At 25.4% G+C, this 16,041-nt stretch overlaps 1 protein-coding gene across 4 annotated transcripts in view; it reads left to right on the top strand.

The window, feature by feature from the left end:
- The window catches only part of LOC100203509 (GRIP and coiled-coil domain-containing protein 2), a 54,345-nt gene extending 41,124 nt beyond the window's left edge, over nt 1-13,221 (top strand). For all 4 annotated transcript variants that reach the window (XM_065787967.1, XM_065787965.1, XM_065787966.1 and 1 more), the window contains 9 exons: nt 2,198-2,300; nt 2,562-2,756; nt 2,840-2,878; nt 8,057-8,147; nt 8,232-8,314; nt 8,400-8,473; nt 8,852-8,921; nt 10,120-10,225; nt 12,892-13,221. In XM_065787967.1, the coding sequence (XP_065644039.1) occupies nt 2,198-2,300; nt 2,562-2,756; nt 2,840-2,878; nt 8,057-8,147; nt 8,232-8,314; nt 8,400-8,473; nt 8,852-8,921; nt 10,120-10,225; nt 12,892-12,965 (835 nt within the window). In that variant the 3' untranslated portion in view covers nt 12,966-13,221. The remainder of the gene's footprint in view (nt 1-2,197; nt 2,301-2,561; nt 2,757-2,839; nt 2,879-8,056; nt 8,148-8,231; nt 8,315-8,399; nt 8,474-8,851; nt 8,922-10,119; nt 10,226-12,891) is intronic.
- The last annotated feature ends 2,820 nt before the right edge of the window (nt 13,222-16,041 follow it).

Below are 16,041 nucleotides of genomic sequence, written 5' to 3'. Positions count from 1 at the left end.
GTATTTATAAATGAATAATTTATTTTTTTAGTTTTTTGAAAAGACTAAACTTAAATATAACTCTTATATGAATTTGTATCTATTTATATCTATTATATAATTAACAAAAAAAAATTAGAAATTATTATAATTAGCCAATAGGTTAAAATGTAAAATAAAAAATTTGCTTGAATGGCTACTTAAAATATATATATATATATATATATATATATATATATATATATATATATATATATATATATATATATATATATATATATATATATATATATACATAAATATATACATAAAAAAATATATATATATATAAATATATAAATATATATATATATATATATATATATATATATAATATATATATATATATATATATATATATATATATATATATGTATATATATATATGTATATATATATATATATATTAAAGTAATTTAAATGAAAAAGTACAAGTTTATTATGGAACTTAATAACTTTTGGCAATCATCAGCCATATTATTTAAAAATAAAAACCCTTATAAAAAATACAAGTTTTGCGTTGCAACGGCATCTGACCTTAAATACACATCTGATATTTGCTAATTGTCGCAATTAAAATGAGATTTTCCTATGTCACCAGGCGGAAACCAATTCATTTTTTTTTGTTCAGTTGTGATTCACTATCAAAACTCATAATAAAATATTTTTCATAAATACAAAGGTTACACTTTTTTGCAGATGAATTGTAAAATTGGCATCTTTTAATTGTTTCACTTTATCATTGGCATGTTACCTGCACCTTTATTTTTCCAGTTTTCTTTAGAAAGTTCTGTATCATATCTGTACCTGGTTGCATAAAAGGATTTTAGGTGGTTTGCAAATCTATGCTTGAATGTGTTTTCACTAATACCAATGTAAGGTCCAAGTGGCTTTATATACAACATTTTTTATAGACATTAGTTATTTAATGGCCATGTTGTTTTCTTAATGCAGTTGCAGTTTGTTTCATTACCGGTGAGTATCTTGCGCAAAATTTGTTGGTTGTGTGAATTAATAATCAAATATTTGGCATGTAGCTAACTTTATTGTATTTTTGTTGAAAATGTGTGTAGCTTATGTGTAATGGGAAATGTGGGTCAATTAAGTTTAAGAAAATGGTTAATTTTAGTTACAACATTTTTGCTAAAAGGAGGATAAAACTATATAACATTTCTTTATCTTTTATTTGTGTTAGATGGGTTTAGAGTTGAATGAAATAGGAGCAGTGTTTTGAAAAAAATTTTCGCTTAAAGAATTGGAAGATAGTATATGTTCAATTGAGTTTGGTATTTTTGGTATTGATTGTTTTAAGATAATCAGGGATTATCTTTTTATAAGTTTAGGTATATATTTTGTAGTATATTTATTTTTTAATTTTTTTTACTCATCACTTATAGAAAAATTAAGAAAAGTTATAAAAAATTTAAAGCAACTCAGCTAAAAGCAAATTTAAGAGGAAATTATATTCCAGATTTTTTCCAGATATTTTACCCAAACAATTTTCCAGATTTTTAAAATATGACCTAGATGATCTATGGATTATAAATTATTAACAAAAACAGAAAATAAAATAAAATAAAAAAATTAGGTCTAAGTGTATTTATTTACTACAATTACCAATTTTATAACAGCTTTAATATAACTATATACCAATACTAGTAATAATAATTTATATAGGAGTTATTTTTAGCATTTGAATCTAAGTAGATTAAATCAATAAATATACATTTAAATTAAAACCAATTAATTTAAATCAAAAAGTTTCAGTTTAAATCATGACTTAAATCAATTTAAATCGAAACAACCCTGTGATAATGTATAGCATTTGGTTCATAAGTGAGAAGTTTCGAATTTGGTCCCCACCACATCCCTAATAGTATTGCGCTCAACTTGTTTCATTGTGCAGCTGCCTTGTTCATCAAGGTTTGTGTTTCAGAGTTAAAAAGTTGAGAGAGGGTTGTAACCACAATAAAGTAGCTTCCTCGAAAGTAGTGGCCTTCTCGGTCTTGGGTAGGTGAATAACATAAAAAATATATATAGTGTTTTATACATTTGTTCAACATTATGCACATGTATTTTTATCATCATAATTGTTTATTTATTTTAGTATTTATTTAATGTTAAAGCTTTTGTTTTCAGTTAATGAATCAATCAATTTTTAGTTTTATAATTTTTGCAGGAATGCCCAATTAAGTGATGAGTTGAATGCAAAGATCTTGAATCATGAAAAAGAAATCTTATTTTTAAAAGAAGCAAATGAATCTGTGCTGAATTCACTGAAAGTAAATTTTCAATTTATAATTTATCTGATATGATGTAGTAATCAACTTTATAAATTAAATTTATATACATTTGTTTGATATAAATTTTATACTGCTTTTGAATTAGATTTTTGTTTATAAGGTCGTTTTAGTATCTCAATATTTTTCTCTAAAATCTATGGGTTTTTATATTATTTGAATGTTCTTGTATCTGATTTTATATCTGTTTTTATATATATTTGTTTTTCTTCACCATGTTCTGTATACTAAATGTTTTTTTAGGAGGAAATCTTCTTCAAATCAAATGAACTAGAGAAACGCATGAAAGAAATTGATTCTTTGAAAGAACAAATAAAACAGTCTCAAGTTTTAAAACTTGACCAGGCCCCACCATTGAAAAGAAAAGAATCTGATACCAAAAGTGAATTAGCTTCTTTAGATTTTCCTAAATCTGTTCTTGAGAGACAAGAAGGCGAGGTGAGTTTTTAATTTCAAAAGTTCATTTGGTATAAAGATTATGCAAAGATGTATTACTTGTTATTTGTTTTTATATTCTATAGGGAATGGATTCACAAGAGCTTGAAATGATAACTCTAAAGGTATATATACATACATATATATAAATACATATATATATAAGTATATATTTTTTATTATTATTATATTGTTGTTATATCATTGATATTATTATTGTTGTTTGAATTATTATTAATATTCTATAATATTGTCATAAATTTTATTATTAATATTACCCTTATTATTTGTTCAATTTATTTGTGTTTTCTTTTCATATTTGATTATTTTATTTTTTATTCTACTTTTTTTTCTGTATCCATTAAATTTTATTTCTTTGTTCTTTAGGGGCTGTCCATTAATTACGTCAACAATTTTTTTGGCATTTTTTACCTTCCCCCTCCCCTTCATATGTACAATTAAAAAAATGAAAAAAAAGTCAAACATTTTTAAATAATAGTAATAACAGTAGCTTACAACTTCAAGAAAAATTGTTTAAAAGTAAAATGTTTAGAAAAAAAATAGTGAATAGGAGTAAAAGGGATTACTACATGCAACACTATTGGTTTAAACTTCTTTCAGTGCATGATAGAAGGCTAAAAAAATTAAGTTCACTCAACTTATCAAAGAACTGCAAGTCAATATTATGTTAATAATAAAAAAATTTAATACTTCTCTTTTTTCTTTTAAATTCCAGTTATGGAATTTAAAAGAACAAAGAGAAGTATTAAAACTTTGATGGAGGAGAGTATTCCTTGATGTTTTCCAAAATTCTTACTATGATAAAGAAATTGTAACTATTGAAATTTTTGATAAGATATTCAAGATCTTCTTTTACAAAACAAGTTTATATTTTTAGTTTGTTATATTACGATTAATAATTGCTAACTTATATATATATATATAATTAATCTGAAAGTTATGAAATACATATATATATGTGTGTGTGTGTATATATATATATATATATATATATATATATATATATATATATATACATATATATATATATATATATATATATATATATATATATATATATATATATATATATATATATGTATATATATATGTATATATATATATATATATATATTGTTTTTGCCTGGATAAGGTTAGCATTTAGGTAATTTGGGATAATGGTAGTAACCAACGTGCCCGTCAACAGACCTAGATACTCCTAGATAATGTTAAATATTTTTTAATATCATCAAAATATTTTTAATAAAAAAATCATAATATTTTTATATTAATTTATGTACAGTGCAGTGTCACAAAACGTGAATGTGCCAATCCTCCTTACTTCAACTTTATACCTAACCCAATTCCACATTGAAAGAAAACTAATTCTAATAGAGTCTAGCATAACAAAGTAATGCATTTGATTATTTGTGTTAACAAGGGGTTAGCAATCGTTTAAGACGGAAGACCCAAAGTTTATAATTTATAAAAATTTTCCAGTTTTTAAAGAGCTACTAACATCTTGTTTTCAATATTACAATAGTATTTGTGCATGGAGCTGGAGAGTCACATAAAATTGAAGTTTTAGCATCAAATGTTTATACCAGAGTTAGCAACCTGCTTGCGAGTAGCAGGTTGCCGATTCTGGTATAAACATTTAAGTAATATAATGTAGATTATGTATTTACATAAATCTTTATTTGTTTTTACATCAGGCCAACAAACACAAACTTTGAAAAAATAATAATGTTACAAGTAAACATCTTGCGTGTGCTTATTTAGTTCTGTATGTGTCAGGTATTTTTAAAGCGCAACACGGTTTAAAAAGAGTAGAATATACAAAAAATGTCATTAAAATACTAAAGGTTGGGTGAGTATGTAACACAAGGCTACAAATGATGCCTAATATTCCTTTTTTTAAGTTTAGTTTAGTTTATTTTTTAAGTTTAGTTTAGTTTATTTTAGTGGTCAATAATTTAAAATATGTACAACGATCCGTAATAAATTAATAGATTTTTGAAAATACTCATAAATGTTTTCTATGTTTAAATTACCATCAAAGATGCGCTGTATCAGGCACCTCCATACTACCAGTCTGGCGATACTTGTGCACATCTGAGACACAAGTACCATACAACATAATAGAATACTGGAAGCATATGTGGAGAGAGTTTATTTCCAGTTATCATTTAAAAGTTCTCTTTTAACTAATTTAAATGTCGATTTTTAAAAATGTTGACAGAAGTCGCGTCAATTACTATTTGCAGCAGAATATTCCACTGCAACGCAACAGGGTGTGTGAAGAATTTCTCTCTTGGCATGCAATTGAGTACTCTTTGCTGTGCAAGTCTATGATTATGACCAAGCACAATATACTTTGATGACGAAGGACGATTGAATAATACATGAAAGTTTACTTCATCAAATTAAATCACCTCTTGTTCTTCTTTCTTCAAGTGTCGGAAGACCTAACATGATGTTTTGCTGTTTGGCATTGCAATGCCTAATCTCAGGAATGGTTTTTGTAGCACAGTTTTAAACTTTTTCTGGCGCTTCTATGTCTGCCTGTTGGTAAGGTGACTACGCTTGAACTCTAGGTGAGGACGAACATACATGGTGTACGCTTCTTTCCACAGTGAAAAACTATGGCTGCAAATAGTTTTTTTCAGTTCTAAGGAGCAGTTAGCCTTCACTGCAGCTGCTGAAACTTGACCATTACGTTTAAGATCATTTGTGATAAGAACTCAAGATCTCTCTCTAACTGAGCAACTTTGATTGCAAGTGGCAGGGCTTCTGATCCTGGTATGTAATAGTCTTGTTTTGATACCTTTTTTCTCAGCCAATATGCATGGCTAGTAACTAAGTAACTAGATTTATTTATAAATGTAACATTGTTGATGTCAACTTTTCTTGACCTCCCCCCCCTCCTCCCTCTGTCAAAAATCTCCAGACACCCCCCTCCCCCTACTTTGTTGACGTAATTAATGGACAGCGCCCTAAATAGACTTCCTCTTATTGTTTTTTTTTGGGTTTTTTTTTTTTGTTGTTTGCTTGTTTGCACTTTTTATATTTATAGGTGTCAGTCCATTGACTAGTTTGTAACTATATAAGTGATACCTAAACAATTTTTAAAAATTCATTATGAATTGTTGTTAATTTTTAATAATATGGTTGAATAACTATGGTTTTTTCATTATTTTTTTGATATAGTTCTAAGATAAAGGCTATAATAAATTAAATTTTAATAATAAATATTATTTGCATATTTTATTTTAATTATCATTTATTTATATGCAAATAATATTTATTATTAAAATTTTTGTTATTATAAAAACTCATTCTTAACTACATGAATAATGACGTTTTTGGTTTTTTTACAATTTAATATTTGCTGCTTTCAGTTCTATCAATTTTTACAGGCTCCAATTTGTTTATTTAAAAAATTGTAAATCTAAAATAAAATTCTATAAGACAATTGTTGATTAGATTATTCTCCAAGAACTAATTGACTATTTTTTATATTGAATTTGCATTGTGCATAGAGTTCTAGTGGTGCTTCTATTTTGCATTGTTGAGCACAGTTGATTTAAAACTTTAAGTTTATTAATTGGAATAGAGCTATTGCTTGCTTTATTGTTCAGGTCATTACAGCATCAATAAAAAAATTTAATTGAACCTAGTGTCAAGAGTGATTTATAATGATTTAACTTATCTTTAAATTCATTGAAGAAATTAAAAAAATACTTATAATAGAGACTTATAATATCAGTAAAAAAGATTGAATTTGTTGTTGCTCGAATTTTTTTTTAATGTATTTACCTTCCCGAAGCTGGGAGGTAAGTACAATAAATTAAGTTGTTTTTTTTTTAATTTAAATTGTTATCACAAACCTGACAAACAAAGCTGTTTTGCCGAAAAAAAAGTTTTTTGTGTAAAAAATTTTTGTAGAAAATTAATGTAAAAAATAATTTAAAGAAACCATTTGAAATGTAAGTAATGTAAAAACTAATTTAAAGAAAACATTTGAAATATAAGTAAAGTAAAAAATAATTTAAAGAGAACATTTGAAATGTAAGTAATGTAATTAGTAAATATAAAAGCTACATTAGCTATGTTCATTAGCTATGTTCATTACCCATGTTCAAATTCGATAGAAAAAATTTACTTATTGTAAAATGGCTCATGGAAACTAAGTATTTTAAGTAAGTTAACTCAATGTATCAAAATTTTAGATTTTTGTTGTAATAATTTTCAGTATAAAAAATAAAATTGAGCATAAATTAAAATACATTCATAGAATAAGAAAAGTAATAAACATTAAATTTTCAACCAACAAAAAGTTCAAATTTTTATACAAGAACCCATAAAAATGGACTTGGGTAGGTCTCCCTTTCAATCATTAAAAGTAATTTGTAGTGAAAAAAAAAAGTAACATAAAATTATATGAATGATAGCAGTTAAAAATTATCAAAAGTATTAATTATAACAATTTCAGTTATAACATTGTTACAACATTTAAATAGCTTTTAGTAAATGATTATTAAATGCTTTGAAGTTTTACAATATTTTGTCTTTGCTTTTAGAAAATTATTATTATTAAAAACACCTTAACTTTTGTTAAGAAAGTATTTTCTAAAATCATTTATAACACCAGGAACTCTATCTAAAAATGAAATAAAAATGTTACTGAAAATGCTAACAATATATAAGACATTTACGTGTTATGTATTGTTAATTCTTTTGAAAAATTAAACTCAAAAAAATGTTATTAAATTAATAACAATCTTTCACTGTACTTAAATTCAGTTAAAATAATAAATTAAAATTAAAATTAAAAATTATATTAAATTTAATAAAATATTCAAGTTGCAAATTCTATAGCAAAATTAACTGAAATTCAACTTGATTTGAAACAATTCAGCTCCTAAAAAAACATATTGCAAAATGTAGAAGATAGATAATATAGAGCAATTGATACAAACCTTGGTCATTATTCAAATTTCCTTCATTCTTTCAAATCGATAATACAAAAAATTTATTAACTATTGGTTGTATTAATTAACTAATTGTTAATTGTAATAGACAAAAAATAATATAACCAAAAAGTTGATTTTCTAATGTGAAAATTTTTTTGTACTTTAAATTATATTGTTAAAAGTTTATATTTATTTTTATTTATATAAAATATCTATTTTTATAAGTTATTATTTTTATAAAATATCTATTTTTATTTTTATAAAAACTTTTTTTTGACTATAATAAATTTCTTTTGGCTCAGAGATCTTTAATGCGCAAATTTTTAGGGCTCGTTTCCACAAAGTCCGATCTCACCCCTAAGCAGTCATTTGTTGGAAAATATTTTATCTTCTGAAGTCACAGTCACTCCACCTACCAGTATGTCTTATGCAGTTTTCTTGATAACTTGTAGCCATTTACTCAAATTATCAACATAATAGTAATAATTTCTGCTTTGTTTAGGTCCAGGTGGATTAAGAGAGGAAATTTTATCTTTAAGAACATTAATGAATAGTCAAATAAAAAAAAATGAACATGTTACCATGGTGAGATGTTTGTTTGATAATGATTTGATTTTAATATTGCTGTAAAATTTTGTAAATTTTATGAATAGTTTCTTTTCTTTGTTAGCTATTAAGAGAGAGTGAAGCTAATTCCTCAAGATTGGATGATCAAGTTAAGCTTCTGAAAGATGAAATACGAAGGTATATAAAAAAACTCATGTCAAAATATAAAACTTTGAAAGAAAACTTTTAAAAGTTTATTTATTTTATTATTATTGCTTTATTTTTAATAGATAGCTTTATTGTATATGTATATTTTTTAAGTTATTTTATATGTAGTGGTAAGGTTTTATTGCTTTATGATTTGTTTTAATGGATTTTTAGTTTTTAACATTTAATTTTTAAGCATATTTTATACATAAAATATGCAAATATGTGTATATATATATATATATATATATATATATATATATATATATATATATATATATATATATATATATATATATTATGGGTTGTTTTATCTCTTGTGCTTTTTTATTATTTATACTACTTATGATGCTACTCTTTACATTTTAGGTTAGAAAGAAATGTTGAAAGAGAGCAAGCATTGTCTAACTTGGAGTACTTAAAAAACGTCATCATAAAAGTATGGTTGTTAATTTCTGTTTTATTTTCAAAATAATTTTGTATGTTTCAAACTTTGAAAAATAAAATTAGTTTTTAATTATTAAATTTTTTGATTTATTAAAAAATAATTATAATTAAGAAATTATCTTTGTGTTTAATGTTTTTACACTGGTGTTTAAATTCTATTTCAAATATAGCATTTTAAAACAAAAGAATCTACAAAAATAACATACAAATGATAAAATAAGTTCTATGGAAATACAAATAGTAAAGATTAACAGAAACCGAAAAGTCATAATAAAAAATGATGTACAACTGTCAGGTTGTAGCTGAGTTAGAAAAAGAAAGTCTTTTAATTTAAGTTTTTATAAGGCAATATGAGGTTTTAAGTATGTATTCTAGAGCAGATTAGAAAGGGATTAAAAACTGTTTTCTTGAAATAAGAAAAGGGGTGGGGGGGGAGGGTGAGTAAAAAAGATTTTTATTACTTACACCCCTCCCCTCTTACCCCACCCCTTTTCTTATTGTGTGACATAATTTGTGGACAACATTATTCAATTACAACTTCAGTTGTTAAATCTTGTATGAGATATAGGTTGATTTTTTATGAACTAGATGTTTTTTTCTAGGACTGACTAGAAAGTTAATTGAAACAGTTTTCTTATCATTTGAGATGCCAGATTTTTTATTTATACTGCAAGATGTCTAGAATTTTTTATTTATACTGCAAGATATCTAGAATTTTATATTTATACTGCAAGATATCTAGAATTTACCCAGGAAAAAAATGTACAATATGTTTAATTTTTAAAATCTTCTTAACTAGACATCAAGGTCTTGCAAAACTTGTCTAAAATAAAAGTCTCTCTAGTGCTCTAAAATTTTATATTGCAATGCAGTATTCAATCACTTGTAATATTCAACTATTAAATTTATGCATTATTTAATGTTCAATTTTTACAATACTTGAAAATATTAACTGTAGAAATTTAATGCTTCACTTCTAAATTTTCACCGACATTAACTATATAAAAAAAATTCTGTAAAATCTTTTTCTTAATTTCTTAAGGTATCCGCAAAAATCATTTAAACAATCATTTCTAACAGTTTTACTTAATGAATAATTTAAGTTTTACTTTTAATGAATTTTGTTTTGTCATATCAAATAAATTGTTGTTTTTTTCTATTACCAATATGATTGTTTGTTTGTTGTTTAGTTTTTAAAGGTTGGCTCAATGGAGCGAGAACAATTAATACCAGTGTTATGTACAATGCTTAAGTTAAGTAACGAAGAAAAGCAGTTTTTGTTAGAATATGCAAAAGGTATCTAATAATTAATTGTTAATTTATTGGAATAATAAATTCAAATAAATTATCTATCTAAAATAAATTATAATATGAATTAAAAAATTTAGTTTATTCGTTATTTATCTAGAAATGTTGTTTTTATATGTTTCTTATTAAAAGAATCGGACAACGTTCTATTGTTTGTTCCTTATTAAAGTGAAATGTGAGGGTAGTAGTTAAGGTGCACCTATGAAAAAATTTGTGAAGTATAAAGTTATATTTAAAATAGAAATAACATTTATAAAAAATTATGAAATTTATTGAAAAAAAGGGGGAAAAAAATTTAAAATTATCTTGCTTGCCTCTTCATTATATATAAAAGTGAAAAAACAAAAACTTCAAAACACATTTTCTTTAAAGTAACAATTGATAAAGACTACAAAATTGGTATGGTCTTTCGATATAAGTACACAATTCATTTGGCATAGTATTTTACAATTTGTCTCACTAGTTTAGATTATATTAAATTTGGATAGATATCCTGGCAGAACTCTAGGAATCTGTTTTTCATTTACTAAGTATCTTGTATGAAGTGTTCTACGCACGCTCTTTGCATATCAAAGATGATTTGCAACTTTTATTAACAACTCGCTTTTGGTGTTTTGGTTTTGGTTTTGTAACCAGTTTTGGAATAGTCACTAATTTTAATAATTAGAACTTAAAACTGATTTTGAATTATCTCCACCATTGTTGTAATGAATTAATGCATATTTTCTACTAATTTTTAAATACTATTTGATAAATGTTCTTCTGCTTACAAATATATTTCTATAACAGCATGTCCATAAAATTGAAAAAATTCTGCTTTTGAATTTTAGTCTGACCATTTTGTTAACAATTCATCGTCAGATAATACTTTAAAAATAAGTCATTAAATTGTAAATAATCTTTCAGCTTGTCTAGTTGTCATTTGTATCAGGAATTATTGTCCCTAGGGCACAGAATGATGAGTGCAATTTGTGTCAGGAATATTTGTCCCTTGGACACAGATTGATAAATGCTATTATCACTAAATTTTGTGCTGTAATGCAATTCTGCCCCGACTGCGTTTCTGATTGCATAAATGTTGTTAGTATTATTTCTTATTGCAATACCATAATGACTCTGCATGGAGTTAATTGTACTGTTATTCAAATTTCTTTTTTCTGTTTTTTCATTCCTTTTTTATACTTGTACTTTTTTTTGCTAGTGTGTTCCTTCTGCACATTTCCTATACATTTCAATTTTATGGTTTAAATTTTTCTTATGAATTCTTTAACCCCTTTAAAAGATGAAGTATCATCATGCCTTTCTTTGATGATCTTTTATGTTTTTTCCATATTGAACAACATTTATATTGCTTAAAAAAAGCTTTTGTATCTATAATTTTGTTAATAACAACAGCGGTTACAACTCCATTTAGTGATATAAAACCTTGTGTTTGCTAAGTGATATGAAATCTTGCATTTGCCAAGAGCCATCAATTGTTACTTTTTTTTTTGTTGGACTGTTCAAAGTTTTGTATTGAGCTTCTCAGCTGTTTATATATATATATATATATATATATATATATATATATATATATATATATATATATATATATATATATATATATATATATATATATATATATATATATATATATATATATATATATATATATATATATATGATTATATAGACTTTCAAAAATGTTAAAACTCACTGTGTAACCAGCATAAAGTGATAAAAACGTGGACTGCAAAAATAAAGCACACGCAAATACATTTTTACTAGTGAAAATATGCCCTGGAGGAAAATCATTAAACAAAAGTTTGCTGAGATTAAATGTAACCATTTTAAAATATTAAAACATTATTTTAAATAACCATTTTAAAAGATTAAACCACGCTCAACTTAGAAGTCATAACTTAAAGACAAGGAACAAAAATACCGCTCCGCATCTAGTGTTGTTTTTGATACTTATTAACTAACCGGTTTTTAATAAAACCCACTGCAATGAATTGATATTATATAATGTTACTACAGAGGTAGCCAGAATATTTTTTCACTTCTAAAAAGTCTATTTATCGAAGAAAATTTATAATAAATAAAAAACTGGCTACCTCTGTAGTAACATGGTCTAATCAATCAATCTTTACGGACACACAAAAACAATGATCTAAACTTTTTTTTTTCTTTTCTTGGTTTTTAATTTACAAAATGTATCATTTATTTGATAATATGCAAAAAAATTGAGGAAATACGAAAATTATCGTATGTAATGTAAAGATTTAGTGAAAAACCGGGTTTTTTTACCCCTGAAAATCCCGCACTTAAAAAAGCAAATTAAAAAAAATTGAAATAAATATTTTTTTATTGACTAATGCTAACTTGTTTTGGCTAAAAAATATTTAAAATATGAAAATTGAAAATTTTTTTCAGAAAAGTAAGTAAAATCCTACTTCCGCTTCGCGACGCATCTGGTGCGGCGCATAGTGTGGTTGTTTTATTTAAACAGCTTTTTGAATTTAATTTTAACTAATTTAAAGTTTGATGGAAATAATCTTTTATTGTTAGTATAAAATGGTTTATATATATATATATATATATCTGATATTATTTACTGTAATATACCATACTGTAAATTACTTATAAAAATTCCAATAATTTTGTTTTTGCAGGTGCTGAAAGTGATTCTGGTGGTCAGGGAAACACGTGGACAAATTATATGTATCGATGGGCAGGAGTTTCGTAATTTAGACAATATCTTTAAACGCATAAGTGCTGTCTCCTACAATAATACTCTTTCGTATTCATCTTTCTATATTTTACATTTTAAAAATACATCACCAGAATTTTTTTAAAAACCAAAAATGATATATTGTGATTTTTTTCATAGAGTGTATTTAATGTTTTTAATCGTTCACCCTGAATTTCATTCATTATTCGTCAATTTTTTAACTTATTTATTCTTATTAAAATCATTTTGGAGAATATATTCATTCTATATATTTGCTGAATTTTACCGTTTTAACGTGGTAGAGTTACAGTTATAAATTGGTGATACAAATGCGTTTAAAAATTAGATAGGGTAAACTTATTTATAAGTTAGGAAACGGGTTAACTCAAAACCCCTCTAAAGCACTTACAAAAATACTGTGGCTTCTGATTTTTTTTTTTTTGTTTGTGTCATTAACGCCTCGTGTATATAGTAAGGATATAGAAAAAAAAATTATGAAAAAAGTCAGAGGTATTGAAATAAAGCTTTATAGAGTTAACCTTTGCTGATCCGAAGAAAAAATCTTCCATATTACAACGACAATTATACTCTTTGCTTCTACAGCTTCGACGAGGGTTGTATCTCTGTAAAGCAGTTTTTCATCGAGTAATACAACAAAACTATCAGAATCTCTGAACGCTCTAGCTCTCAACTCATCCGTCCTGACTACTTTTGTTTCGTTATAACTTGAATCATGATCAAAAGTTTGGAGCATGGTATAAAAAAACATGATTTTTGTCAAATTATTTCATTTTTGTATCAAAATATGTTAGTAAACATGATAATTGACAAAAAGAATAACGTAAAAATGTTAGCAAATATTCACTTATCAATTTAATACTTGGTACGGTGTCTTTGAGCTTTTAAACAGTTAGCTAAATGAATAGGAATAGAATGGATAAGCTTTCTCAAGTATTCAGAAGTAATATGCTGAATCTGTACCTGTTAAGTTTTCTCTTGTAAATGATCTTTAAATTTCTGTAAAATCATTTACAAGATCTACAAGTTCTTGTTAAGTTAGATTTTTAATAGGGTTGATTGAATTGAAAGTACCAGGCCAGATGCCAATGACCTTTATTTCATTCTCATGTAAGTAACTGCTTACAATCATGCTGCAATTTTTGGGTATTCATGAAAATTTTAAGTTTTTTTTAAGTATTTTAAAATAAACGTGGCTGTTTATTGTGATGTTAGGAAGCATAAACTTTGATGGGCTGTAATGGCCCTCCATAGGGGCAATGATTCGCAGTCAAAAGCAAATATTGGTAGTTGTATCGTTGGCAAGGCGGCCGTCTAACCATTGTAGAACGACAACCAAGTTGTTCAGTTAATGATTCATCGCCAAATATTACATTTGCCCAATTTTCCACTGATTTGTCCTTGTATTTCTGACAAAATACCATACGGTCTTTTATATTAAGAATCTCTTTTATTATTTTTGAGAAAGACAAGTTTTTTTTGCTGGAGCATAACTCTTTAAATAAAATTGTACAAACGTCTTTTAATTGTCACAACACCAGCGGAGAATACTTCAGTTGAAATTTTCGAAGCAAATGGCAAATGGATACGCTTTTAGCATAGTGATTAAGGCCATTATCTGCCCTTTGAGTAATCACATTAATATACGACATTTAATTAATCGTAAACGTTTTTTAACTTTATCGTCTATAGTTAAGGATTCTTTAAATATCATTGTTGGTCAGAAATAAATTATAGTCAAAAGAAATAATGGTTTTATTACATTTGAAATTTCAGAAGCAAATGGCAAATGGATACGCTTTTGGCATAGTGATTAAGGCCATTATCTGCCCTTTGAGTAATCACCTTTGGTGATTACTCAAAGGGCAGATAATGGCCCAGGTTTTTCTGTTGTTCATTAGTTTTTCTCATTAGTTTTAATTTTTAAAAATAACAACAAACTATGTCTAAGACAACCTTTAGTGGTTTAAAACATAAATTATCCAAGTGTAGAATATTTTGTACTCAAAATTTTAAATGTAAACAAAAGTTTTTTAGATAACTATTTGAAATTTCTGCAAATTTTAAAAATGTTCAAAACTTTTGATCGTGACTGAATACATTTCAGCAAGTTTGAGGAATTTTTTTAATAAAAAAGAGCTTTTTAAACAAAATTTGTATGTTTTGCTTAAAGTGCAACTATTCATACAATAAATAATACACGTTTTACAATTAAAAGAGCAGTTCTAAACTTAAGTATTATATAGTTATATCATAAATACCTGATTGCATCCATCGAAAGAATAAAATTTTTCAATTTAATAATAAAGTATTAAGTATATCAAAAGTACTCCAAACAATTCTATTTCAAAGATATGGTGCACAATGCGATACAATAGACCACATTATAGGCATACATTAGGTATATAATAGATACACATTAACCTTATATATTCAACAAAAAATAATTTAGAAGAGTAAAGCAATCTGTAAACGGATTGCATGTGTAAATATATGTTAAATCCTATGTTTAAAAGAAATTTTGATCTAATTTTAGATGTGAACACTTATTTTTTGAGTTGTTGAAAAAAATTTGATGCTGTTGTTGCTGTTAAAAATTAGTACACGGCATTTAATTATTCGTAAACATTTTTAAACTTTATCACCTATAGTTAAAGATTTTTTAAATATCATATTTTAAATAATGGTTTTAATACATTTGAAAATTTAAGAAATTTATATAAATCAAAAACAATAGCTCTAAAGTAAAAGCTATGTTCAATAGCCATTGTTACTGATGTTATTTACTAAATATCTTTTAAACCATTTTATAACTTTCCATTTAATTTCGCAGTATTTCGGATTTTAAAGATATATTTCATGATTGAAAATATCAAATGCTTTTGATTTAATTTTAAGTGCAGCCATGGCGCGGTGATGAGAGTTCTGGCTCAGAACCAAATGGTCCGAGGTTCGACGCCGGCTCTAGCCCAATTGCATAGTGGAACAAAATCAAGTTTTTTGTGCCAAAATTATTTTCTTAGTTGTTTTTTTTTTTTAATATTTATATTTATATATAAAATATATAAATAAA

Source organism: Hydra vulgaris, chromosome 01, assembly GCF_038396675.1.
Source record: "Hydra vulgaris chromosome 01, alternate assembly HydraT2T_AEP".
NCBI lineage: Eukaryota > Metazoa > Cnidaria > Hydrozoa > Anthoathecata > Hydridae > Hydra > Hydra vulgaris.
The sequence above is the reverse complement of the archived record's forward strand: the minus strand, read 5'-3'. Positions and strand labels throughout refer to the sequence as shown.